The 26,398-nt window shown below is 36.3% G+C and overlaps 1 protein-coding gene across 1 annotated transcript in view; it reads right to left on the bottom strand.

The window, feature by feature from the left end:
* LOC150084121 (dynein regulatory complex subunit 3-like) overlaps window positions 1-26,398 on the bottom strand; it is a 170,850-nt gene that overhangs the window by 48,514 nt on the left and 95,938 nt on the right. The window contains exons 5-6 of the mRNA XM_090375044.1: window positions 19,161-19,280; window positions 9,907-10,019 (exon numbers count right to left, since the gene is read on the bottom strand). Coding sequence (XP_090231170.1) covers window positions 9,907-10,019; window positions 19,161-19,280 — 233 coding nt within the window. The remainder of the gene's footprint in view (window positions 1-9,906; window positions 10,020-19,160; window positions 19,281-26,398) is intronic.

Genomic DNA, 26,398 nt, shown 5'->3' with positions numbered 1-26,398 from the left:
ACATCACACGCCTAGCAAATCATACAGCACATATGTCAAGTTCATACACCAAAAGCATATAAGGCTTGATGTTTGGCATCCATGAACACAGTAACAGCCTCTGTCCTGGGCAAAGCACACAACCTATCTGACCTGGAAAAAGGCATGATCATTGGCTATCAGCCCAGGAGTGCCAGGATTTCCGAAACAGCAGACTTTGTGAAATGCTCATGTGCATTTCTCAAAGTCCGCAAAGACTGGATGTATGGGCCTGTTTGCACGACCAGATGTGCCAGTTGTGGAGCCCCATGCACCATTAATCCCAGAGGTGAATGTCAGCTGAAACAGTTGATCGGGATGATTGACAAGCTACTGTTGCTCAACTGGCTAACAAAATGAACAGTGGAGCCCCCCAGAAAGGTCTCCAACATGACATTGTAGCAAACCCTGATGCCGACTGAGCTCCAGAGCAGATGCATGGTGACAGCACCCATGCTGACGGCCGTCCATCGCAAACAATGCCGTCAGTTTGCACAGCAATACCGACACTGGACTCCAGCCAAATGACAATGGGTGTCCTTTTCTGATGAGTCACGCTTTCTGCTCCACCGAGTGGATGGACGATGGCATATTAGGTGTGAAACCTCCAAGAACCGGACAAGACTGTTGGCAGAAGGCAGGCTGGTGAGGACGGCATTATGGTCTGGGGAATGTTTTCATGGCATGGCTTGGGTCCGCTGATACCTCTGAAGGGCACTCTGAATGCAAATGGTTACCTATCAATCGTCACCGATCAGGTACACCTGTTCATATTGACTGTGTTCACTGGGGGCAATGGTATCTATCAGCAAGACAATGCGCCATGCAATGTCACCAGAATTGTCCATGAGTGGTTTGAGGAGCATGACGAAGACTTCAAGCTACTCCCTTGGCCACCGAATTCCCCTGATCTTAACCCAGAGGTTCCCAACCTTTCTCAGTTCACGGCACCTTTACTGTCCCAGTAATTTTTACACGGCACCCCAAGGTCAAAAGAAATACATAACACAGTGGTTTTTGACCTTTTAATATGTACCTATATATAGTAATTTTATTCTTTATATAGAGGTACTAAATAAAGATCAATTATAGATCACCACAAAATTAAAGATATGGTACAATGGATATTGTACTGTACTCTTTATATTGTACCCTTTTTATAATGAAATAAATATAAAAATTTCAAATTAATAATAACTTTAAGTAACTTAAACCCAAATGACACGGCACCCCAAGAATGTTGTTGCAGCACCCTAATGTGCCGCAGCACCCCAGTTGAAAACCACTGTCTTAGGTGTGCTACCTAAGATTGAAAATCTATGGGACCACCTTCCAAACAAGCTTCCATCTTATGGTTTGCCAACTGTTTTTAGTAATTGGTTATCCAGTTTTCTCTCTGATCGCTCAATCGCTCACTGAGGGTGATGGTAGATGGCTCTGTCTTTAACTTCTCCACTAATGCTGGTGTCCCTCAAGGTTCAGTTCTTTCCCCCACTCTTTTCCTCTTGTTTATTAATGACCTTCTTCCATTGACTGGAAATCCTATCCATAGTTTTGCCGATGATAGCACATTGCATTCCACTTTCCATTTTGATAAACCTGTCCTGCTCAATCAGCTTCAACTTCTTGAAAACCTGCTACCAATTCCTTAAATGCTGATCTTCAGGTAATTCTCCAGTGGGGCAAAGACAACTTAGTTGATTTCAACCCTTCTAAAACTCAGTCTTGCCTTATATCTCGCAAAAAGGATTCTTCTGCTCCTATGCTTATCTTTGGTGACACTCCGATTTCTAGGCAAAATGATATATCTCTTTTGGGGATTACCCTGACTTTTCTCTCTTGGCACAAGCACAGTACTAATATTGCTTCCTCTGCATCTAAAAAACTTGGTTTTCTCTTTCGCTCTCGGCGTTACTTTTCTTCCAAACAGTTGCTCACTCTGTATAAATCGCAAATCCGCCCTGCCATGGAATATTGTTCCCACATCTGGGGTGGTACCCCCAAAACCTCTCTCAGACTTCTATTTTCCATTCAGAAGAGGGCAGTTAGGTTAATTAATGATTCATTTCTAACAGAGTCTCTTCACTCGCTGTCTCATAGATGTACTGTTTCTGCTGCATGCCTCTTCTACAGATACTTCCATGGGAACTGTTCTGCTGAATTGGCTTCTATAATTCCTGCTCTCTCTTTCAAAACAGTCCGAACACATGCCGCCACCAGCCAACATCCATTTACTGTCCAACTTCAAACTCACAGAACCAACTTTTCATCTTCCTCGTTTATTCATTCAACTGCCGTTTTCTGGAATTTCCTTCATACGTATTTCCTGAAAATTACAGTCTACAGAAGTTCAAGTCCAATGTCAACAAATATCTTCTTTCGTCTTCTCAACCTCCAACCCAAGCATGGGGTTCTAATACCTCTTGTATTTAGGGTTTACATAAAAAAAAAAAAAAATCCATGTTATCGCATTTGCAAAAATACCGATAGCTGGAATTGTGTGGTTTTTTGTGTTATTATGGTGAAATGTGTTTCCCCTTTACTGAAATCTTCAATCATATAAAAAACAAATTTTCAGTATCTTCACTTCATTCCTTTTTTTTTAAAGCTTTGTAAACTTGTTACTTCGTGCAAATCTTATTAGTTGCAATTTGTGCGTTCCATTAAAAAATGCTTATGCATGCTATTGAAATTTATAAAGAAAAGAGAAGATTATTTTGAAAACAAACGCCTCTTGAAGCATTTCTGAAGAAGACTACTCCTTGTGCAACAAACCAACGAGTGCCGAGCCAATAATGAGTGATCAACGAGTGTGCATTTAGTTGATGATAAAGAATAAAAACATTGGCTTGGCACTCGTTGGTTTGTTACACAAGGAGTAGTCTCATAAATAATTTCTTTATTATAATTTGCTTGATTTTACAGGCTATGTTTTAATTTCTTTGGATAAATCAATCATTGTTTAAGCATAAACTAATTAGCTAACTAATTTCATTGTTGAGAATGTAACCCCTATTTTTAACATTATGTCTATGAGATAAAATTCCAGTTTTATGAGCTCACGCTAGAAATGAATTAACTCGTAAAGTTGAGAACTACCTGTGTATACATTCAAGACTTCTGCGATTAATATTTTAAAGGTATACCATAATTCAATTGTATTCGCTCTCTGTGATATCTATCCAGTTAAGAGAGGTCATGTAGTACCTTAAGCCATAAGCAATGGATTATAATTCTGAAATTATAACCTATTCCTTTGCCTTTAATTATTGCAACTTCTCTCTTCACTGTCCACCGTAGATTGTCAAAGTCCTATGACTCCCCTTGACATATTTAGGGAGATGTGTGGGGAAAATGAAGCTAAGATTCCTCTTGATGTAAGATTTTGTAATTGTTTTTGACCATTCAGAAGTTAGTTACCAGTTGGCGTCCTCTCATAATAAACATCAAATCTGAGGGTTTCTATTGTACTTTCTAGGCATTTTTGCACTATAAAAGGCAAGAGTTTTCCAATCACTTGGTCTTGTGTTAAATGGATGATGTTTTGCTCTTACAAAACTAGGTTCCTAATGTTAACAGCCGGTTAGAATATAGTTTGTGAACCAGTGAACTTCTGAGCCTGAGTTTTTGGTTCTGTTTGTTCTATTACACATGCTGGAAGGGAGAACTTCCAACAAATTGGTCACTGCCCGAAGGGTTGCTAATGAAATTAATATAAGCATAAGCTATATATCGCAAGGAAGCCACTTGAAGTAGCAAAAGCAAGCCAAAAAAAAATAAAAAATAAAATAAAATAATAATAAAGTAATATAAAACACTAAACAAATATAAATACAGTGAATCCCACATGCATACAGCAGGAGCACTACAATGCACCTGCTCATAGTGCTTTCCTGCTTTTAATGATCTTTTCTGGTTCCATGCTCAATCCTATGAAGTGCCATGCATTTTTTAACATCTATAATATTTATAGTGCTCTTGTTTAAAACATTTTCCAACATATCACTGTTGTAAGATTCTAAGAAGAAATAAACCTGTATATTCATTCTCCTTCCCCCTTGAATTTTCATTTTGAGAAAGAGATGGAGGCTAAATTCTAGAAATCATCTATGGCACAGTTTGATTACTTCACAGAAATCATTTCCAGTGCAGGTTACACTTGTTTATTTCATATTTAGCTTGAAGCTTTGAAGGCAGAAAGGTTGCTCTTTCCTAATGTCTAGCCATTTTATTACTGTTTTATTTTTATGCTCTCCTTGCTGGCACAATAATCAGTGTCTTTTCATGTGTTCAACATGATATAAACGTTGAACATACTATTAAAAAGACTTATTAAAATCTTTTTAATAGTACGCAAAAGAAGGTTGAAGATTCAGGAGGCAAAAAAAAAAAAAAAAAAAAAAAAAACAGGCATACTACATTAAGTGTGCAGGTTTTCAACTTGCATATAAGCCATTGTGCCGACCAGGCTAGCCAGGTGGGTAAAGTGCCTGCCTGGCAACCCAAAGGTCGTGGGTTCGAATCCTGCCTTGGGCTTGGATCAGAATAAAATGCAAAAACCTTGGGAGGTGCATTATGGCCACAGAAGCTGATGCACCAACAACTAAAAAAAAAAGTCATTGCTTCATAAACATTGTTTATTGTATACATAAACTCCCATTATAGTGCATATATACAAAATAAAATTCTGTTTTCTCTTGCATACTTAACTATTCTGATCTTTGAATTTTACTAAGCTGTTAGCCTCAACTACTGATGGTAGCAATATATTTCAGTAATTTTCTTTTTTGCCAACTTGTTGGCCAAAAAAGAAAACTTCTGCTATAGTCCAGATATTTGAAGTCTTTCCTCACACATGCACTTTTGCAGATCTCAACACGCTGGTTGCCCATCTTTGGATCCTTTCAAAAAAAAAAAAAAAAAAAAAAAAACCACCTCAGTCGGATACAGTATTCTGAGTGTAGCCTTACAACTAACTTGTACGGGGGATTATTGACCACCCAATCTCTACAAGCAAATGTTCAATAAATCATTGATGGGATGCAATAGGCCTTCATTGCTGTCTGTCTACAATGCTTGAAAAATTCATGTCCATCTGTATCATAACTTCCAAATCCCTTCCCTCTTGCTGTTTTAAATTCTTTCCCAACAACAGTAGAAGTTATTTTTGGGTTGTTACTCTCCAAATGTAAGAACTTAAATTCTGTTGCATTAAAACATAGCTGCCACTTTTCTGACCATTCTATCCAAGTTGACCTGCAACAGCACTGGTAGACACTGATCGTTAACTACTCTCCCATCTTTATGTCATATGCAAATTTTGACATGATGTCCTCTATTCTTTCATAAATGTCATTTAAGAAAATCAGAGACAACAGCAGTCCCAGAACCAATCCTTGGGAAATCCCATTTCTAATGTTAGCATAATCTGAAGAACAATGATTAATTACAGCTCTCTGCAATCTTAACCTGCAATCCATCCCAGAATGTTATCCAAACTCCCTGCTGCCAACTTATATAGTAATCTCTCATCAGGGACTGCGTAAAATGCTTTGCTGAAATCTAGATCATGTAGAAATTATTTCTGGCAATCAGTCCATCAGTTACTGTATTAAAATAGCTATCCAGCTTAATTAAAAGCTTAGTTTTTTTCCTTTAACAAAACCATGCTGCATTTCCCTACAGAATTCCATTTCTATCTAAATATCACACTCATGTAATACACTCATGATTTTCCCTACCAGAGAAGTCAGATTTACTAGTCTGTGATTACCCACTTCATTCTTAGAATCGCATTTTATGTACTGGCGATATGTTAGCGATTTCTGAAGTCCAAAGGAATCTTTCCTGAGTCCAATGATGCCTTCCTAATTAACCTTAAAGATTCAATGCACTCTTTCACCATCTCCCTCATCAAGATTACTAGGTATATGCCATCAACTTTGGTGACTCGCTTGCCTTTAAGCTTGAAAGTTTTTCTAATAAACAATCTTCTATAACTTCAATATCACTAATTTTATACTTTTAAGCCTTGCTCGCAGGGTGTTCTTACTATGAAGGGTTTTTCATCTGTAATGGTAGAGTAAATGTAAAATACCTGTTCAATTCATCAGCTAGGTTATCTAGGACTTTTCCACTCTGTTACACAATTTTTTTTCCACAGCTACTAATGCAAGGGTCCAATCTGATTGATTTTCTTCCTCATACTCACATGCACAAAAAACTCCTTGTCCCTGTTCTTTGCTGTCTTAGCCAGTGATTTCTCGTACTCAGCCTTTGCCAACCATAATCTTTTCTGTGGTACTACTAAAGTTCAAATTGTAGCTGTTACAGGCTTCAGTACTTTTTTTATTACTCTGTAAACTTTCCATGTCATCTTTCTCTGTTCTACTAGACTAGCCAGCTCCGTATTCATCCATCTCAGCACTTTGCTGTATTTTTTAATGCATTTCTTTCAACGTCTTTCAACTATATTTTCTTAATACATCTCCACATACATTAATGGATTCTGTGACTATTGCTTTAAAGATATTCATGATTTTAATGTATTTGTCCTCATTGTGCTATCTGCCCAGCTGATAGGAGCTATGTAGCCACCTTAAACTATTACAGTCCCATTTCCTGAAATTAAAACCATGCCTTTACCTTTTACAACTGCAACTTCTTTCTTCATTATCTTTCAACTTAGAACTGATTGTACAGTTCTAAGATGGAAGATAATACTAATGGTTCCTGTACTCTCAGCTCTATTATGTCATCTGGTCTGTGGGTGATAATCAGGTCTAGGGCATTCTTATCCCCCCCTTAGTATTTTCTCTTATATGCTGATACAAATAATCATCTAGCTTATTTAAAAATTCTGTCCTCACTGTGAGTTTCTGTCCTGTTTGTTCCAATCAATAAGGGGCAAATTGAAATCATTCATCAGACATTTACATTTGCTTGCCATTTCATCTGCATGTATTGGCTCTACATACTGAAATGATTTATCCCTATTTCTGGTGATACCTTGCTTCCATAAGTGCTCATCCCGTCAGCATAAGTTACTCCTAACCCAGAGTTAGAGCAACTAATGTGACGCAATAGGGACTAATGGAACAGTTAACAAATTCACTCATTTTATTGACAACACTGGAGACAGTTCAGATTAAGAGTCCTAGTATAATTAAATACCCTGACACACCTCTTGAAGATATCTAAGTTTGTTTCCTTTAACAATAGCCTCCCATTTGTTTGAAACGTTGCTGTCCCTCAGTGCATATCACTAATATCAAGTTTGTTGTCAAAAACAAGAACTCTTGAGTGGTATGCAAGTACTATGATTACATTTTTAAATGAGGGTCTATATTACCCCATCTTCTCCCAACAAGCAGTTTCTCTGAACCCTAAAGCTTCCTCAATGATACTGGTAAAAATGCTGGCATTATTTTTGTTCAAATATATTCCATCTCTACAAAACAGATTCCTTCTACCTAGGTACAGCCACACTGATAAAAATCCTGATCCCCAAAAGCCTTGCAGATTCTCTGAAATCTTGAATTAATCCACAAAGCTTTAGCATACAGTTCCTCCTATTTGTGCCTGGGCAGAAACTGAAGTCACATATACATTCTGATCTAACTTTTGGCATTTTTTTTTCAGCACAGTCCTCTATTTATCTACCAAACTGTCAATATTGTGTTTAATATTATCAATCTCCAGACAAATAATAATGTTCTCTGTTGGCAACATCAGTTGTTGTTCCCAGCAGACATACCTTAATTCTAGTTCCCTTATCCTTGTTACAAAAAAAAAAAAAAAAAAAAAGATAACCATTTCCCTAGTATTGGAATCTCCAAACCAAAATGTATGCACTTGACTATTCTGTTCTGCAGCCCAAACTGGAGCTGTATTGCCTGGCAGGTCATTAGATACTTGAGTCTCTAGGCATTTACCTGTTTCCTTCAGCAATTCAAATTTGTCTAGTAACCTAGTAAAGCAAGTTCTAATTTTAGATCAGTACACTTCTTACATCTGGAACATAAAAAAAAAAAAAAAAAAAAGGAGAAGGCAAAGAGATTTTAAGCTAAAGACTTCCTAATCTGAAATCCCCTCTATTTGATCTTAAAATTAAATTGATGTGATTTCATATTAGGAAGTTTTTGATAAGGAATATCAAAGTGGATATGTGCCAAGTACCACTTTTGCTTTAGCTGAAAGCAAATAGGTGAGCAAAATTCTTTGTTGTAAAATTTAATTGCCAAGTACCAATAGTGGAAATTATCAGATAAAAGACAAATTTTTGACAGATGCTAAATATGGAAGACAACACTTCTCTGGGAAATGCTTTTTAATCTGAGAGATTTAATAATTTCAAATAAACTGAATTCTAACTGGACTATAATTGTACAAAATTTTTCTTAATTTTGTACAAGAATACGATATATGGTTTTATTGTGTTTAAAAGTTGTCCCACAGAAATAATACAGACAGTAATTTAAGAAAATTTTAGCCTAATTTCTTTCAGAAATCAGAGTCATCATCAAAATATTAACTATGAAAATTACTGAATAAATGCTTGAAAGAAATGGGTAAAAGAAGCAAAGAAGGAAGTTTTGGGTATTATTCTTTTTTTTTTTTTTTTTTTTAAATCTAATGTGTCACATTCATTTTAGCAGAGTGAGTTTTCATCTTTCAGGTATAAGCAGAACATTTTATACAGCAATGGACAGTGTGTTAGTTGTCTGATGACACTTGGGGTTTCCCCCATCTCTGCTGCAGTGGAGACAGCAATGGACAGTGGGTCATGCAAAGTATGAATAATACTCTAATTCAACTTGGTATTACTGATAGGCTTTCTTGATACCTCAATTGATAATTGGAGCCACAATTTTATAAAGGATTTAAGTCCAGTAATTGTGCAGGTCACTTCATTTCATCAATTCATCCATTTCTTCATTTCACTGCTTCACTAAATTCTCCCTATGGCATGGTGCCTTGTCACAATGGAAACTATAATCACCAGTAAACAAATCAAGGGCACTGTTTAGAATTCCTGCCTTAACCTTTTGATAGTGATTTTTTTTAAAAACAAACTTTAGTTTAAAAAAAAAAAAGTTTTTTGCTGCTGAATATTTTTAGTACACCTTTCTCCATAACAGTGAATTCCTTGCAATCTCTAAGAACAAAGTTTAACAATTCTTACATTATCTTATATAATTACTATTAATAATTTATAAATGCAGCAATCAACAGATATAAGACTCCAGTTGTCAAGAATGCTGTCAGAATACTATTTATGAATTTTCTAAATATTTCCAGCAGCATCATATTTATCTGATGGTTTATAGCAAGTATTTAGAATGGCAACAGTTTTGAAGAAAAACAATTTCTCTGGAAAGCCCCTCCCCCCGACACCTTGTTAAAATCAACAGAGGAATGACTTTTTTTTTTTTTTTTTTTTTTGGGAAATAATACACACTTCTATACAAAGAAACTTTTCATTCATAAAACTGAAATAAAATGTTACGCTAGAAGCTTCTCCTTTTATACCAGGTAATGAGAATGGGCATATAGTTCAACATCTGATGTGTTATGTGGGAGTCTTATGTAGTTTATGGGACAACTAACCACACTTCTGACTCACTGAAATAATACACAATCTGTTGATTTTTTTTTTTTTTTTTTTTTTAATAGATTGTAACCAATAACAGATAATTGCGTAAAGGAATTATTTAAGGTCATCACAAAATTTTAAACATGCTCTAAATAAGTTGAATAAATATGATCTATACAAGTTATACAAACTGAAAAACAACTTCAGCTAAATTATGAATTAAAAGAAATATATTTCACTGCACATTCATACCTATGCATCAAAGAGCATTTAACATCTAAATAAAAGGATACTGTTCAAGTAGAGCATCAGCTTTTGGTAACTTTCTTAGTAACTCTCCCTCTGTATCACCATCAAACATGCGATCAAATAAGAGAGATTCATCCAGATTCTCAACAAAAGCACTCTATAAATATATACAGTACATAAAAATTTAAGATTATAAATAATATCTAATGATGTGTTAATTGAAAAAAAAAAAAAGTTCTTGAAATTTAGAAAGTTTCCAAAATTTTGAATTTTTACTGAAGTATTGAATGTGACAAGAGGTGAAGTGATTTGAAATGTAATAAGCAGAGCCTGGATTATGTGCAAAAGTCATAAAAAAAAGTAGACAGACAAAATAATTCAAAATCTTCTAAAATTTAAGAAAAGACATTAAAGTTTGTCTTAAGTTAGTTATCAATGCATGAAACTATTATTATATACACAAACACTATTACCACATTCTTCACAAACTAAAGTAAACAGCTGGTATCGTTTCCTACACAATCAACTGTCATAAGCAAACACTAATCACCAAGTCCTAGATAAATTACCAGTTTTTCTGAAAAAAAAAAAAAAAAAAGCAGTTAAGGGACATTTCTCAATATTGAGAAATGTAAGGTACCACATGACAACAGCAATCCCAGATTATTTGGGAAGCATACACTTAAGGGGAGTTTATATTGAAAATGAAATGCAATTTACATATGTATTTATTATTCAGAATGTATTACACAGTATTACACAAAAGAAAGTTTCCAAAATTTTGAATTTTTACTGAAGTATTGAATGTGACAAGAGGTGAAGTGATTTGAAATGTAATAAGCAGAGCCTGGATTATGTGCAAAAGTCATAAAAAAAAGTAGACAGACAAAATAATTCAAAATCTTCTAAAATTTAAGAAAAGACATTAAAGTTTGTCTTAAGTTAGTTATCAATGCATGAAACTATTATTATATACACAAACACTATTACCACATTCTTCACAAACTAAAGTAAACAGCTGGTATCGTTTCCTACACAATCAACTGTCATAAGCAAACACTAATCACCAAGTCCTAGATAAATTACCAGTTTTTCTGAAAAAAAAAAAAAAAAAGCAGTTAAGGGACATTTCTCAATATTGAGAAATGTAAGGTACCACATGACAACAGCAATCCCAGATTATTTGGGAAGCATACACTTAAGGGGAGTTTATATTGAAAATGAAATGCAATTTACATATGTATTTATTATTCAGAATGTATTACACAATACAGTATTAACTTTTTAATAAAGTGATTCAAATCATTACTGAAGCCTGCCTGAGATTCTGTATTAAACAAAGAAATCTTAAACTTACCAAACTCGGATAATTTTCTAAAATATTTAGAAGCTGGGACAATGAAGTTGAAGACAACAAAGAAACACATTATCAGATCAGTAACTGATATTAGTGGTTGACCTGTTAACTGAATGAGCAAAGGTGAAATAATTAATGTGGTTACAAAGGAACTAGATGCAAAAAATAATTTTTATATCATATATTTGGATTTCAGGAAAGCTTTTGACACTGTTGTGCATGGAAGACTATTGTACAAATTGGAGCAGAATGGTATTAAGGGTAAGTTGTTACAATGGATAAAAGGATGGTTAAGTGGGAGAAGATAGAGGGTGGTAATCAATGGGTGCTGCTCTTCGTGGACTAATGTTATTAGTGAAGTCCCACAGGGTTCGGTGTTGGGACTCCACCGTTGTTTTGTATATTTATCAATGATATTGATGAAGGTATATCAGGCTTAGTGTCGAAGTTTGCAGATGATACAAAGGTTGGCAGGGTTGTTAATGACAGTAATGGCAGTGTGCTACTGCAACTGGATCTAGATAATTTGGGCAGATGGGCTAAGAAGTGGCAACTGAAGATTAACCTTGACAAATGCAAAGTACTGCATATGGGTAGAAGTAACCCCAGAGAAAAGTACCAACTATGTGGTACTACACTTAAGGTGGTAGAAAATGAAAAAGACCTGGGAGTAATTGTGCAGTCAGATATGAAGTTTTCTGAGCAATGCAGACAGGCTGCCAGGGCAGGTCATGGGGTTTTGTCAATGATATATAGGAATTTTGCTAGCAGGGAAAAGGAGGTGATTGTCCCTCTGTATAAGGCAATGGTCAGGCCACGCCTTGAGTACTGTGTACAGGTCTGGAGGCCTCATTTTACGAAAGGATTTAGATTTGCTTGAGCATGTCAGAGAAGGGCAACAAGATTGGTGAGGGGAATGAAGAGATCCTCTTACCAAGAGAAGCTTAAGTTGTGCAAATTGCAGTGGCTGGGCACCTGCACGGTGATCTGATTGAGGTGTATAAGGCCTTGAATGGATTCAGCACGCTGAATTCTGATGGGATCCTTCCACTTCTTCAGATTACGAACCTAAGGGGGCATAAATTCAAATTAAGAAAAGACAGATGTAGAATAGATGTGCAGAAATTTGCCTTTAGCCAGCGGGTGGTTAATTGCTGAAATAAACTTCCATCTGTCGTTGTGGAAGTTGATAGGTTGAATAAATTTAAGGAGGAACTAGACAGGCATTTGGAGGAAATGGTGTGATTTTTTTTTTTTTTTTTGCTGACGCTGCATAAGCTCATACACTTGCTTTCTTGCATCACATGCCGCTACTACTACTACTACTACTACTAATTTAAAGTAAACTTTAAATGCCTTTTCTGAAGTTTTAGAGTATTCTGAATTATTTCGTCTGTCAATTTTTTTTTTTTGACTTTTGCTTATAATCCAGGCTCTGCTTATTACATTACAAATCTGTTCATTGATGAACAGATGAAACTTACCATTGTAAGTTTCATCAAGGTCGGCCATTTTCATTAACTGTTGCCCAACTGTCAATTACATAAATTTGGACAATTTTGTTTTGTCTTCCACATTCCTTCATAATCTTAATTTCAGTAGCTTTTCTTGTATAATATTGATCTCTAACCCCATTTTCCTAACTTTACCAAAGCCAAAGTGTAAATTTTATAAAATTGTAGGAACACTAATGGGAAAATCCAGCCTGCCTGCGCCTCTCTCTCTCTCTCTCTCTCTCTCTCTCTCTCTCTCTCTCTCTCTTCAAACTCTCGTAACACAAATGAGCTTTTGCTCTAGGTGGAAGTGATTAAACTTGTGAAATGTGGTTTAATACCATGGGGCACTCACAGGGTGGAAGAGATGTGGTTAAGTCTTTTAATACTGAGGAAAGTTTTGAAAAATGTTGCTATCATTTTGACACTGGTAACACACAACTAAAAAATTTTTTCTTGTTAATAACAAGAAAACAAGAACTTTTTTTCAAACATAGCATGTTGTAAATAAAGTTAAAATACATATTTATGAGCTAAAAATAAAAAATCAGGTGAGTTACCATTAATTTGTCCAGCACTGTATATTCACAATAAATAATACAAACTCCCCTGGCCTCAGCCATTTTTAGATTAAAGTCTCTACTCTCTGAGCCATTTTACCTTGAAATGTCATCTTGTGTGTGTGTGAGAGAGAGAGAGTATTTTTGTTTCCTCTTACTACTGTCACAGGACATTAAAAACACAATTTTATATACAAATATATATATATACAGTGAAACTTCCCTTTAACGGACAGCCATGGGGAACGAAAATGTGTCCGTTAGAGAGAAGTGTCTGCTAACAAGAAGTCTGAGGGAGAAGAAAAAAAAAAAAAGGAAGAAAAATCGTTAAATGTTTAATGTAAAATTAAATTAAAATATATACAGATTTTGAACAATATTTTTGTAAATAATATACAATTACATACACAAGAGATAAAGAAAAATCGTTAAACGTTTACTGTAAAATTAAATTAAATTATATACAGATTTTGCACAATATTTTTGTAAATAATATTCATACAATTGTGCTATGCATATTATGACTTTATCTTATGAAAAATACATACAGTAATCACTTATTTTCTTCTGCACCTTCTTCCGGCTGATAATTTTGTTTTCAACATTTGTTTGGAGTGAAAAAACCATCGAAAGTCCTTCAGTAAGATACTTCAGCGGCGAAAAACATTTTTAAACGATTGATTTGTATGAGCGCTTCTTCTACTTTCATCGGTGGTTCGTCGTTAATATGTTCTTCGACATAATGACCTCCTTCCATTTCTTCATCCTCAAGAAGAACTTCTTGAAAAATATCGATGATAATGTCGTTGATATCTAGAGCACAATCTTCTGTAGTGAAGTTCGAGTCTATATCTTTGCAGCCAGGGTCACTTGTTTTTTTTTTTTTTTTTGGTTTTTTTTTTAGGAGCATTAGCAACTAAGGCCATATTGCTCCGGGAATATGCGGTGGTCATTCCCTGACCTTTCCGTATCCGGTGGTGACGGGCTTGAACCCCGGTCTAATCAAGAAGCGTGTGCTACGCACTGTCGCTCCTTCCCACCTGGCTACGGAGGCGCCCAGGGTCACTTGTAGCTGAAGTATTGTACATTATCAATAGATGAAGTTCTTGTTCTTCTTGTTGCTTCACATTGCTGTTCACAACTTCAATTTTTGCGTTTGAGAAGCCAGACTTTACAAAACAGTTCACGACAGTTTGTTTTCTAATTGTGTTTACTGAAGAGGAAATCCATTGAATCGCATCTAGGATGCTGATTTTCTTTGCAAGGTCACTCGCACATGTTACATCGTTCATGTTTGCAATGAGATGTCTTAAAACAAGTTTTCTGTAGTGAAGTTTAAAATTTTTTATTATCCCTTAATCCAAGGGCTGACACTCTGCAGATGTGTTTGGTGGCAGAAAAACGATTTGAATGTTGGACAATTCAATGTGCGGGTGAGATGCAGCATTATCCATGAAAAGAATAATTTTTCTGTTTTGACAAATCAAGTTTTGGTTAAAGTGACTTATCCATTCGCTCATGATATCTCGTGTCATCCACGCTTTTTTATTAGACTTCCAGTCAACATTCAAAAGATTCAACTTTATGCCCTTGAAACAACGAGGATTTTGTGGTTTTACTATAACAAGAGGTTGTTCAAAGTCTCCCAGCATATTTGTACACAATAGTACAGTCAAGCGTTCCTTAGAAATTTTTCCGCCCTGGCACTTTTCGTTTTTTAGACTCATTGTTTTTTCAGGAAGAGCTTTAAAAAACAACCTTGTTTCGTCACCGTTGTAAATATCCTTAGCTTCAAAATCACGACATAAATCTTCCAATTTGATGGTCCACTCTGTTACAACCCCAGTATCAACAGATTCACCTTCACCACTTACGGTTTTCCAAGAAATTTTATGCTGACTTTTGAACTTGTCTAGCCATCCCACAGAAGCTTTGAACTCATTTACTCCCATAGATTTCGAAACCTACAAGCCTTTTCCCTAATAATAGGCGCATTAATGGGAATTTTTTTAGCATGTTCGCGACAAAACCACTCATATGTAACATTGTCAATTTGAAGTCCAACAGTTTTCGGGAATGATTTTTGAACCTGATCATTTCCGTGTTGCCAAAATTGTTTGAGCAGTTCATTTTTTTTTCTTTAGGATGTCGCTTACCTGCGTCTTCCCGATTTTCAATTTTACAGCGAGAGTGTGAACACTATTTTTTTGCCGATCATACGCATTAATGAGTTCGACTTTATCTTTTAAAGTTAAATGTTTACGAGAAGACATTGTGCACTTCACACGACACTGAACAAAACTGAAAAGACGAAAGGCAGACCATAATTCCCCCCCCTGCACACACCGAATTCATCAGAAGTTTTACACGTGCCTTAAAATTCTTGAAAAAGGGTTTAGAACCGCGACGTAAACCTTGATAAAATTCAGAGAATCGGAAATAGAAAATAAACACACGATTGAGGCAATACGTGGAAGAAAAGTTCCTAGAAAAAGGGCCGTAAGCTTGCCCGCTGTCCGTTATGGGGAGATCAAATTCAGTGCTAATCTAAACGAAACAGTGCAGATTGCCTGTCCGCATTCGTTACAAAGAATGTCCGCTAGGCAGAAGCTGCAAACACGTTAAAACCAATAGAGGTGAGTTGGGGAATTTGAAAATGTCCGTTGTAGAGAGATGTCCGTTAATGAGAGGTGTCCATTAGAAGTTTCACTGTATATATATATATATATATATATATAGTGCAGTTATGCAACCTGCATAGCTGTAATGTATACATGTAATAAAACTGAGCAAAACTAAATTGATAGCACCTAATCCATAACTGGGGTCCTCATACTAATCACCTCCTCTTTGCTGAGCAAAGAGTAAGTGATAATTATTTTCACAGGTTTCGATTCAATTCAACACCAACACTTAAACAATTTTATTAACATATTTTAGTTTGATGTTTTATACATGCACATATGCATTATGGAATAAAATTATATACAGAAATAGCCATTATATAAAAAAGACAAACATTACCGCTTGCATTTTTTTATTCACCAAATTTACAAAGAGAATTAATTTAATTTACATGAAATGAAAAATAAGTAAATAAAAATGAGTGATAATTAAAACCCATAGATAAAATTATGTATATGAAAAGCATCTTTCATTTTTATTTACATAGAGGGGCAGAATTCCTCCATGTGGTGTGGGCGCCACACCTCGACCCCTGTTTACGTTGGTTCGCACCTGGGTGGTCATCCACCATGTACTTGGGCATGGAGATTAAACCCAGGATTACTAACAGTCCCACCATTGTGAAGGTGCAAGCAGAGGATTTGGTTGTCACAGACCGTCCTGACTTCGCCAAAATTGGGTCTACTTGACTTGAGTGTCACCCGAATATCTGTTCCATCAGCATTTTAGACTCCCAGGTAGCAAATACAGCTTGTCTGGCATATCTGAGAGAATGTCTGTGACAACCTCAGGGACCCGTAAAGTAAAAATGATTAAGTCAAATTTGGCTAAAGATGAAAAAAGGGGAAGAGCAAAAATGCAATCAAATCTGATGTTAGTAAAAGTAAATTTTGATACAGTAGCATGAGCAGATGCATACGATGCAAGAAAGCAAGCTTATGCAGCACAGCCAAAAAAAAAAAAAAAAAAAATCCCTCCCATTTCACCCATCCATTAACCAAATGCCTGTCTAGCTCAGCCTTAAATTTATTTAAGGCTATCAACTTCCACAACAAGAGATGGAAGTCTGTTTCAGCAATCAACTACCCGTTGGCTAAAGGCAAATTTCTGCACATCTGTTCTACAACCATCTTTCCTCAATTTGAATCTATGCTCCCTCATGTTCATAATCTGAGCAAAAGGAAGAATCCCATAAGCACTGAGCTTGCTCAACCCATTCAAGGCCTTATACACTTCAATCAGATCACCGTGCAGGTGTCTAGTCTCCAGGTGCTGCAATTTACAGAACTTAAGCCTTTCTTGGTAAGAGCACCCCTTTGTTCCCCCTCACCAATCTTGTTGCCATTCTTTGTACTAATTCTAGCAACTCTACATCCTTCCTAAAATGAGGCCTCCAGACCTGTACACAATACTCAAGGTGTGGCCTGACCACTGCCTTGTACAATGGGATAGTCACCTCCTTGTCCCTGCTAGCAAAGCTTTCAGGTGGTAGATGACTTTCATCAACCGGTGAAATACCACCACTTTGCTTATTGGAGGCTTGAAGTGGTGAAACCCATGTTTAGTCTCTAGAGCAAAGTTTCCGGCATCCCCCTCCCCCCATACTTCTCCTTCAACCCATGCATGGTGCTGAGTACTAGAGGTTTTGATACCTTTCGTGTTTGGGGGTTTCATAAAAAAAAAAAAAAAAATTTCCTATAAATCATTGACAAGACTCCATGACCTGCTCTGGCCGCCCGTCTGCGCCGCTCAGCGTACTTCATATCTGACTGCACAATTACCCCCAGGTCATTTTCAATCTCCACTTCCCTGAATGTAGTACCACACAGTTGGTACATTTCTCTTGGGTTACATCTACCCATAAGCAGTAGTTTGCATTTGTCAATGTTAAACTTCAGTTGCCACTTCTCAGCCCATCTGCCCAACTTATCTAGATCCTGATACTGCCTTTACTGTTGTTGACAACACTGCCAACCTTTGTACCATCTGCAGACTTGGACATTAAGCCTGATATACCTTCATCAATATGAATACACAAAACAAAAATGAGCCTAGCACCGAACCCTGGGGAACTCCACTAATAACATTAGTCCACAAAGAACAGGAACTCCACTAATAACATTAGTAGAGTTCCTGTTCCATTGATTACCACTCTCTCTCATCTCCCACTCAACCATCCCTTTATCCATTGAAGCAATGCGCCCTTAATGCCATACCACTCCAATTTGTACAGCAGTCTTCCATGTGCAACAGTATTAAAAGCTTTCCTGAAATCCAAGTATATGATATCAAAATTATTTTTTGCATCCAGTTCCTTTGTGACAACATCATAGTATCCAATCAAACTGGTCAGACAAGACTTCCCCTTGACAAACCCATGCTGTGCACGAATTATTGCTGCAGTCTTGTCTAAATGATCCTGCAATGCTTCTTTAACCAGTGACTCCATTATTTTCCCTGGAACACAAGTTAAAATAACAAGTCTATAGTTAGTTGTGTCACATTTTGAATCCCTTTTGTGAATTGGGGATACATTTGCACACCTGCAGTGAGTGAGGTACTCTCCTGAATCCTAAGTTGCTCTCATAATTACAGCTGATGAAAGCATGTTTAGACAGTCTTTACTGCCATACATATTCAAAAGCCAGAGCAACTGTTACAAAAGATGTTTTTCTCCAAAAACGTTTCATTAAAATATGTCTAAAAATGAACAACACAAGCCAAGATATTACCATGGGTTGACACTTAGGGGTATATACTTGCAATTGTTAATAAGATGGTATTAAAATAGTACAAGGTTTGTGGTTAATGAATTTTTGCATTACTTTGGAAAGGTTTGAGTTAAGGAACAACAGTTAAGGAATAATAACTGAAAGGGAAGTATTTGTTGCCCATTTTAAAATCTGGTTGGATATGAGGGATTTTCATGCAGAAGGAAAAACACCATGGGATAAGAGTGCAAAAAGGTAATACAAAACAGGACTAGATTCTGGAGCATTAAAAGCTCTTTTGTACTACACATTTTAACATTCTATATCAAATTGCTTTTAAACTTGGCATCTGAAGTTTTAATCTATTAAAATTTTAATTTTAGTAGATTGATTCATACTAGAAAAACATCACACCTTTATCCCATAAATCCTATCTAGGAAATAAAGAAATGATTAGTATAAATCAAAGCAGTATTAATTAATCAATCATACCTTATATAGAGCAGCTCTTTCTTCCCTTGCAGATGCCTCGGCATCTTTTTCTTCTTGGAGTTTTGCAAGTGTTAGCATTTTTTCTATTTCAAACTTATATTTTTCATATGCAGATGCTCTCTGCAAAGAAGAGGAAAACAAATACTAATAAATACTAATACTAATCCAAATATTAATAAAATTTATTTTGTCTGTCATATAATGTAAAAAAAAAAATTAAAATTATCTTAGCTATTTAACCATATATTCTCAAAATTCCTGAAAAAAAGATCCCTACGTTCTGTGGATAATAAAAGAAAATAACCATGTAGAAAATTTCTATTTTCTAAAATGGCCATTCCCATAATTAATTTCACAAAAAAGTCATACTGCTACAAGATAAGAATAAATACAGATACATTTTATACATTTACTAAAAAAAACTTTATTAAAAACTTCCAACCTGAGTTAAAATTTATAATGGCAATCAATATTATCACTGCCATTATAAGGTAAATTTTTAGCTTTCATAAATAAAATCTTTTTTATTTCTTGAATTTGTAAAGCTAAAAAAATTAATAAATATAAAATAAAAAGTTAGTTTGATAAAAAACAAAACAAAACAAAACTGATATAAGGCATTGCTTGTCAATACGCAATTTCCTCTTTATTCCCCAGTTTTGCCAACTGCTGTTTGCTTATTCAGTTTCCTCTTTAATTTCTAATTTCACCATTCACAAACCAGATTTTGTTCATTCAAAGGAACTGCAGTGACCTGATGTTTAGTAAATTATGATTTTTATTATTACCTTACAATATATACAGTGGATTCCGATTATTTGGGACAAATCAGGATAATGCATTTTGGCCCAATTAAGCGGATGCCCCAATTATAGTTAAAAATACAGAGGACCCAGCTTTACGATTGATTCTCTGTACGATCAAATCACATTATGATGGCTCGCCATAGTAAAGTACGTTCACTATACAATATGTAGTAAGCGCTAGTCATTGTGATCATGTTTATGAATTGAATTTTAATTCTATTAAGTGAAAATAGGAGGAATAATATCCACAGGCTATAAAAGTAAAAGGTATATTAAGCACAAGTGTACACTTTATTACCATACCTATCAAAAAACTAAATGATACGTTAAAATCGGAAGAATATTTTCCACAGGTTGGTAAAATAAAAATTAATTTAAGCTTACGTGCATAGCATAATTAAGACACTGTAATATGTACATACTAACTAGTTGATATTTCTGTTCACTGACATTTGGGGGGGGATTCAAATTTAAAACAGTAAAAAAGATAAGCAATCAATAACAAAGAACATAGCACTCACAAGTTGCAACTAACATGATATGCGAAAGTGAGGAGGAGTAACAAGTTACGAAGCTTAAAAAATAGGAACAAAGAGAAGATTTCATAGAAGGGGAAACATTTCACCATAATAACATAAAAACCCACAGAATTCCAAGTGTCTGTATTATCACAAATTCAATAAGATTGAGTTTACTATCTGTTTATAGCGGATTGCACTAACAGAAAAGACCAATAAACCAGAATCTGCTAATTGTTTTTACTGTTTTATGGTTGTGACTTACAGAAATTCAACCGGACCACACCAGGGTTCCAAGTTCCTGCCAGTGAAACATGCCCCACACCATACAACTGCCTCCACTGGCCTGCACTTTTGATACAATGCATGATGGATCAAGAGCCTCATGTTGTTGACGCCAAATCCTTACATGACCATCCACAGTGTGGAGTAAATAACGCGACTCATCTGACCAGCACACCTTCTTCCTGTCTTCTAATGTCCACCTTGCATGCTCTTTGCAACAGGCATGTCTTTTACGCTGATGAACCTTGGTTAGGAGGGATGCCATAGGGGTCGTCTGCTGGTATAGCCCATACTTGCAAGCTTGCGATGCATGGTCATGCCAGATATTGTTCCGGGTTGGACCATGTTGTATTGGGTAGTCAACTCTTCAACAGTGCTGCACCTGTTCGAGTCGTCTGACCTGGCGCTTATCTCTAGCATCAACCCTTTGCTGACCTTTGCAGTTGTGCTGTCAGGTTGTTTGACCATTTTGATGCCAGTCCTGGCACAATTACAGCAGCTCTCAAACACCCCACCAGTTCAGCTGTTTGGGAAATCAAGGCACCAGCTTGTCGAGCACCAACAATCTGTACACTATCAAAGTCAGATAAATCCTTCCTTTTACCCTTCACGCTTGGAATTTTACTGCCAACTGAACCACTGACATCTTATCTATGCTATGCAGGTCAATTAACTCCGCTCTCTCGTACCTCATGTGGTCAACAGGTCGCGTTCAGTTTTCTTAGTGGTGATCATAATTCGGTGATCACTCAGTGTATATATATATATATATATATATAAAATGTGTGGTTTCTATAATTGATAGAGACTGTGAAAATGGAAATGAAAAGTATACAAGGTGCCTGAACTAGAAGTAGTAGTAGTGGCATGTGATGCAAGAAAGCAAGTGTATGAGCTTATGCAGCATCATAAGCTCATACACTTGCCTGTCCAGTTCCTCAAATTTATTTAACCTATCAACTTCCACAATGACAGATGGAAGTTTGTTCCAGCAATTAACCACCCGCTGGCTAAAGGCAAATTTCTGCACATCTATTCTACATCTGTCTTTTCTTAACTTGAATTTATGCCCCCTTAGGTTTGTAATCTGAACAAGTGGAAGGATCCCATCAGAATTCAGCATGCTCAACCCATTCAAGGCCTTATACACCTCAATCAGATCACCGTGCAGGTGTCTAGTTTCCAGCCATTGCAATTTGCAGAACTTAAGCCTCTCTTGGTAAGGGGAATGAAGGGATTCATTCCCCTCACCAATCTTGTTGCCCTTCTCTGTACACGTTCAAGTAAATCTACATCCTTCCTAAAATGAGGCCTCGAGACCTGTACGCAGCACTCAAGGCATGGCCTGACCATTGCCTTATACAGAGAGACAATCACCTCCTTTTCCCTGCTAGCAAAATTCCTATATATCATTGACAAAACCCCATGACCTGCTCTGGCAGCCTGTCTGCATTGCTCAGAAAACTTCATATCTGACTGCACAATTACTCCGAAGCCTTTTTCATTTTCTACCACCTTAAGTTTAGTACCACAGAGTTGGTACGTTTCTCTGGGGTTACTTCTACCCATATGCAATACTTTGCATTTGTCAAAGTTAAACTTCAGTTGCCACTTCTTAGCCCATCTGCCCAAATTATCTACATTCAGTTGCAGTAGCACACTGCCATTACTGTCATTAACAACCCTGCCAACCTTTGTATCATCTGCAAACTTTGACACTAAGCCTGATATACCTTTATCAATATCATTGATAAATATACAAAACAACAGTGGACCCAACACCGAACCCTGTGGGACTCCACTAATAACATTAGTCCACGAAGAGCAGCACCCATTGATTACCACCCTCTGTCTTCTCCCACTCAACCATCCTTTTATCCATTGTAGCAACTTACCCTTAATACCATTCTGCTCCAATTTGTACAATAGTGTCATAGTACATAGTACAACATGCGCAATAGTGTCAAAAGCTTTCCTGAAATCCAAATATATGATATCAAAACTATTTTTTGCATCCAGTTCCTGTGTAGCCATATCATAATATCCTATCAAATTTTTCAGACAAGACTTTGCATAATTTATATGCAAACCCATGGTGTGTCTGAATTATTGCTGCAATCTTGTCTAGATGATCCTGCAATGCATCTTTAACCAGACTCCATTATTTTACCCGGAACAGAAGTTAAACTAACTGGTCTGTAATTACTCGTGTCACCCTTCGATCCCCCTTTGTGAATTGGGGATACATTTGCACATCTCCAGTCCATGGGGACCTCCCCTGAGTCCAAGGATGCTCTCATAATTATGGCTAAGGGTTTGCTTAGTTGCTTTGCCACCTCCTTTAATATAATTGGATAGATCTTATCCACCTCGGGTGCCTTTCTTATATTTAACTTCAACAATTTCTCCTCCACTTTGCTCTCAGTTATTACAAAATCATTAAGCACCCTGCTACAATTTGATAACCTTCTGCCATTTTCAAACCTTAATAACGCATGTGTGAATGTAGATGCAAAATACTCATTCAGTTTGTTTGCTATCTGAGCAGGATCATCAACAGTCGAACCATCGATATCAAGTGGACCAATCAGATTCATCCCCTTCCTTTTAGAGTTTATATAAGTAAAGAAATTCTTGCTGTTCTTCTTAGCGTCTTTTGCCAAAGATTTCTTGTAATCTGCCTTCACCTGCCTAACCTCCTTTGTGACCTGAGACTAGCCATAGTCATATATCTGCCATAGGCTTCTGAGTTGTTTGATAATTTATATGCATTCCATGCATTTTTCTTCTCTGTCACGAGTCTCATTAGTTCATTTGATAGCCATTTAGGCCTAAACCTTGAACAACATTTCTTAATAGGTATGAAACTTTTAGTAGCGTCCACGATTAATTCCTTGAATGCTTCCCACTTAGAATTTACTGTTGGTAACATCGTCAGTTGATCCCACTGTACAGACTTTAAACTGTCTGAGACCACTGTACTCACCTTTACGGAAGCAAAAACCCTTTCCTTTACCCCTGATGGTAATTATATCTTTAAGTAAATCCCACATCAGTACAGTGTGATCACTGCCACCTAGTGGTTCCTTTATCTGCAAATTCTTAATACATGAATGATCACTGCTGATAACCAGATAAAGAGTATTACTCTCTGGTTGCCTCTCAAACATGCTGCTGCAGAAAACAATCACAATAAATCCACAAAAGTCTTACTAGTGTGTGAGTGATCAACCCACAAGTTCCAATATCTGGGAAGTTAAAATCCTCCATTATAAGACATTCTGATTTACTAGCCCACTATTTCTCTGTACAATTGTTCATTGTATTCATTTGCATCATTAGGCCTATAACAAACTCCTACTCTTATTTTTGCTTTCGCAGTGCTTATGTCACACCAAACTGACTCAACAGTGCACTGTTCATCTATATCAACTGGATGCACTTCTTTTGATTTTGTTTTTCTTAATTAACAGCATAACACCTCTTCCCTTCCTATTCTGTACACATTGTACTCCCCAAATTCCAGTTCTGCATTCCTTATATCTGTGTGACACCACGTCTCTGCTATCACAACAATATCTGCCTTTGATGACTTGACCAACACTTCAAATTCATCAAATTTATTTACTATACTTCTAGCATTGGTATACATGTACCTATCCTTATTATTAGTTACCCTAACACATCCCATATACCCACCTGTTTCACGATGACTGCCATCAGTCCCTGAAACTCCCAGCACCCCTCACTCCAGGTTGCTACTTATTCTAACAGAAGTTGTGCAAGAATCACCTTCACCTCTGCCTGCTTTAAGGGACAGTTGAAAGTGGAAGTGAAGTAGTGGTTAAACAGGTGAAAGAATTTGAAAAACCTAGTACAAAAATGAACTGGGACTGAGGAAGAAAAAAAAATAATAATAAATTACAAAAAAATAAATAAATAACACTACATTCAGTGTTATAACAATATATGGGAGAGCAATTTTAGCAAGAGGTTGAATCAGGGGATGGCAAATATGCAAAATCTGAATATAGTAGATGAAAAAAAAAGAAGAATGATACATAGTGAGGAAATTCATCAGGGGATTACTCCTGACCATGCACCAGGCACTGCATTTCCAAACTTGTCTGTAAGTATTAGAAAAAGGGGGAGAAAATACACAGCCTTTATCATAATACTAGTAGACAAAGTAGTCCCTATGCAGTGTAAAAGTAAAGTAAATAATGTAAAATAAAATAAATACAAATTTACAAAAGTGTAATGTGAAATATAATACAAATGTGAAGTGTGGAAGGGGTAAAAGGTTATTAAATTAACCTAGTAGAAAATTAAAATTCAGATATGAAGCAGAGCAATTTGAATGAAAAAGTGTAGACAAGCAAATGATATAGGGAATGGTAAAATTTTTGGGGAGGGGAAGGGAGGAAAAGATGGTCAAAAGAAGGCGAAAATAGTGATAGGATTGAGGATAGACGGAGCACTCGTATCACCATTGTATTACACTAATAGTTCTACAAATAGGGAAAAAAATAGAAAAAGATAGTATAAAGATAAAGTCTTTTCATGTGCAAGGCCTAACCTTAAAGAAAGGGTTCTGGTATAAGCAAGTGTTAGTAAAAATGGGTGTTAATACCACAGGCTTGTAGAGAGGAAGGGAAATCGAAACCAAAACTAAAAGTGGGAGTTACTTGGAGTCATTAAGTCGAGCGGAGGAGAGATGTACACAGCCAGGAAGCAAAAGGGGGAGACAATGACAAGTCACCGAGTTATACAGATTTAGAGAAATGGACAAGGATTACCCCTATCGTTGGAAGAAAAATAAATAAATAATAATAATAAATAACAAATAAATAAATAATAATAATAGATAACAAATAAATAAATAACACAATATTCATGTATGGGAGGGCAATTTTAGCAAGAGGTCAAATCAGGGGATGTCAAATATGCAAAATCTGAATATAGTAGATGAAAAAAAAAAAAAAAGAAGAAGAATGATACATAGTCAGCAAATTCATCAGGGGACTACTGACAATGTACCACACTGCACTTCCAAACTTGTCTGTAGTATTAGAAAAAGGAAGGAGCAAATATGCAGCCTTTCTTCAATGGATTCACTAAACCTTCAATCAACCTTTGCTGTGCCAAACTGAGTTTTTCTCTTTCTTCCGCAGTTTGTCATCTTGGAAGTTTGGAGACATGATCTATAAACTCTGTTCTCTGATCATCTAAATTTTCGCAGAATTTATCTCTTATAGTTCGGAATTATTTTTGTTCTACTTTGTTTCACATGTTCCTTTCCATATTGGTATATATGCGGCATTTTGTCTGACGTTTCATGTTTTTAGGCCATCTTTCCCACTCCCCCCCCATTAAGATAGCGGTCATCCCTATCTGTTTCTCTAAATCTATATTACTCGGTGACTTGTCATTGTCTCCCCCTTTTGCTTCCTGGCTGTGTATGTCTCTCCTCCGCTCGACTTAATGACTCCAGGTAACTCCCACTTTTAATTTTGGTTTCAATTTCCCTTCCTCTCTACAAGCCTGTGGTATTAACACCCATTTTTTACTAACGCTTGTATATACCAGAACCTTTTCTTTAAGGTTGGGCTTTACACACCCAGTAAGT

Source organism: Mastigoproctus giganteus, chromosome 6 (assembly GCF_048544385.1).
Source record: "Mastigoproctus giganteus isolate SK-2022 chromosome 6, ASM4854438v1, whole genome shotgun sequence".
Lineage (NCBI taxonomy): Eukaryota > Metazoa > Arthropoda > Arachnida > Uropygi > Thelyphonidae > Mastigoproctus > Mastigoproctus giganteus.
Note: the sequence above shows the minus strand (reverse complement) of the source record. Positions and strands in the feature narration are given on the sequence as shown.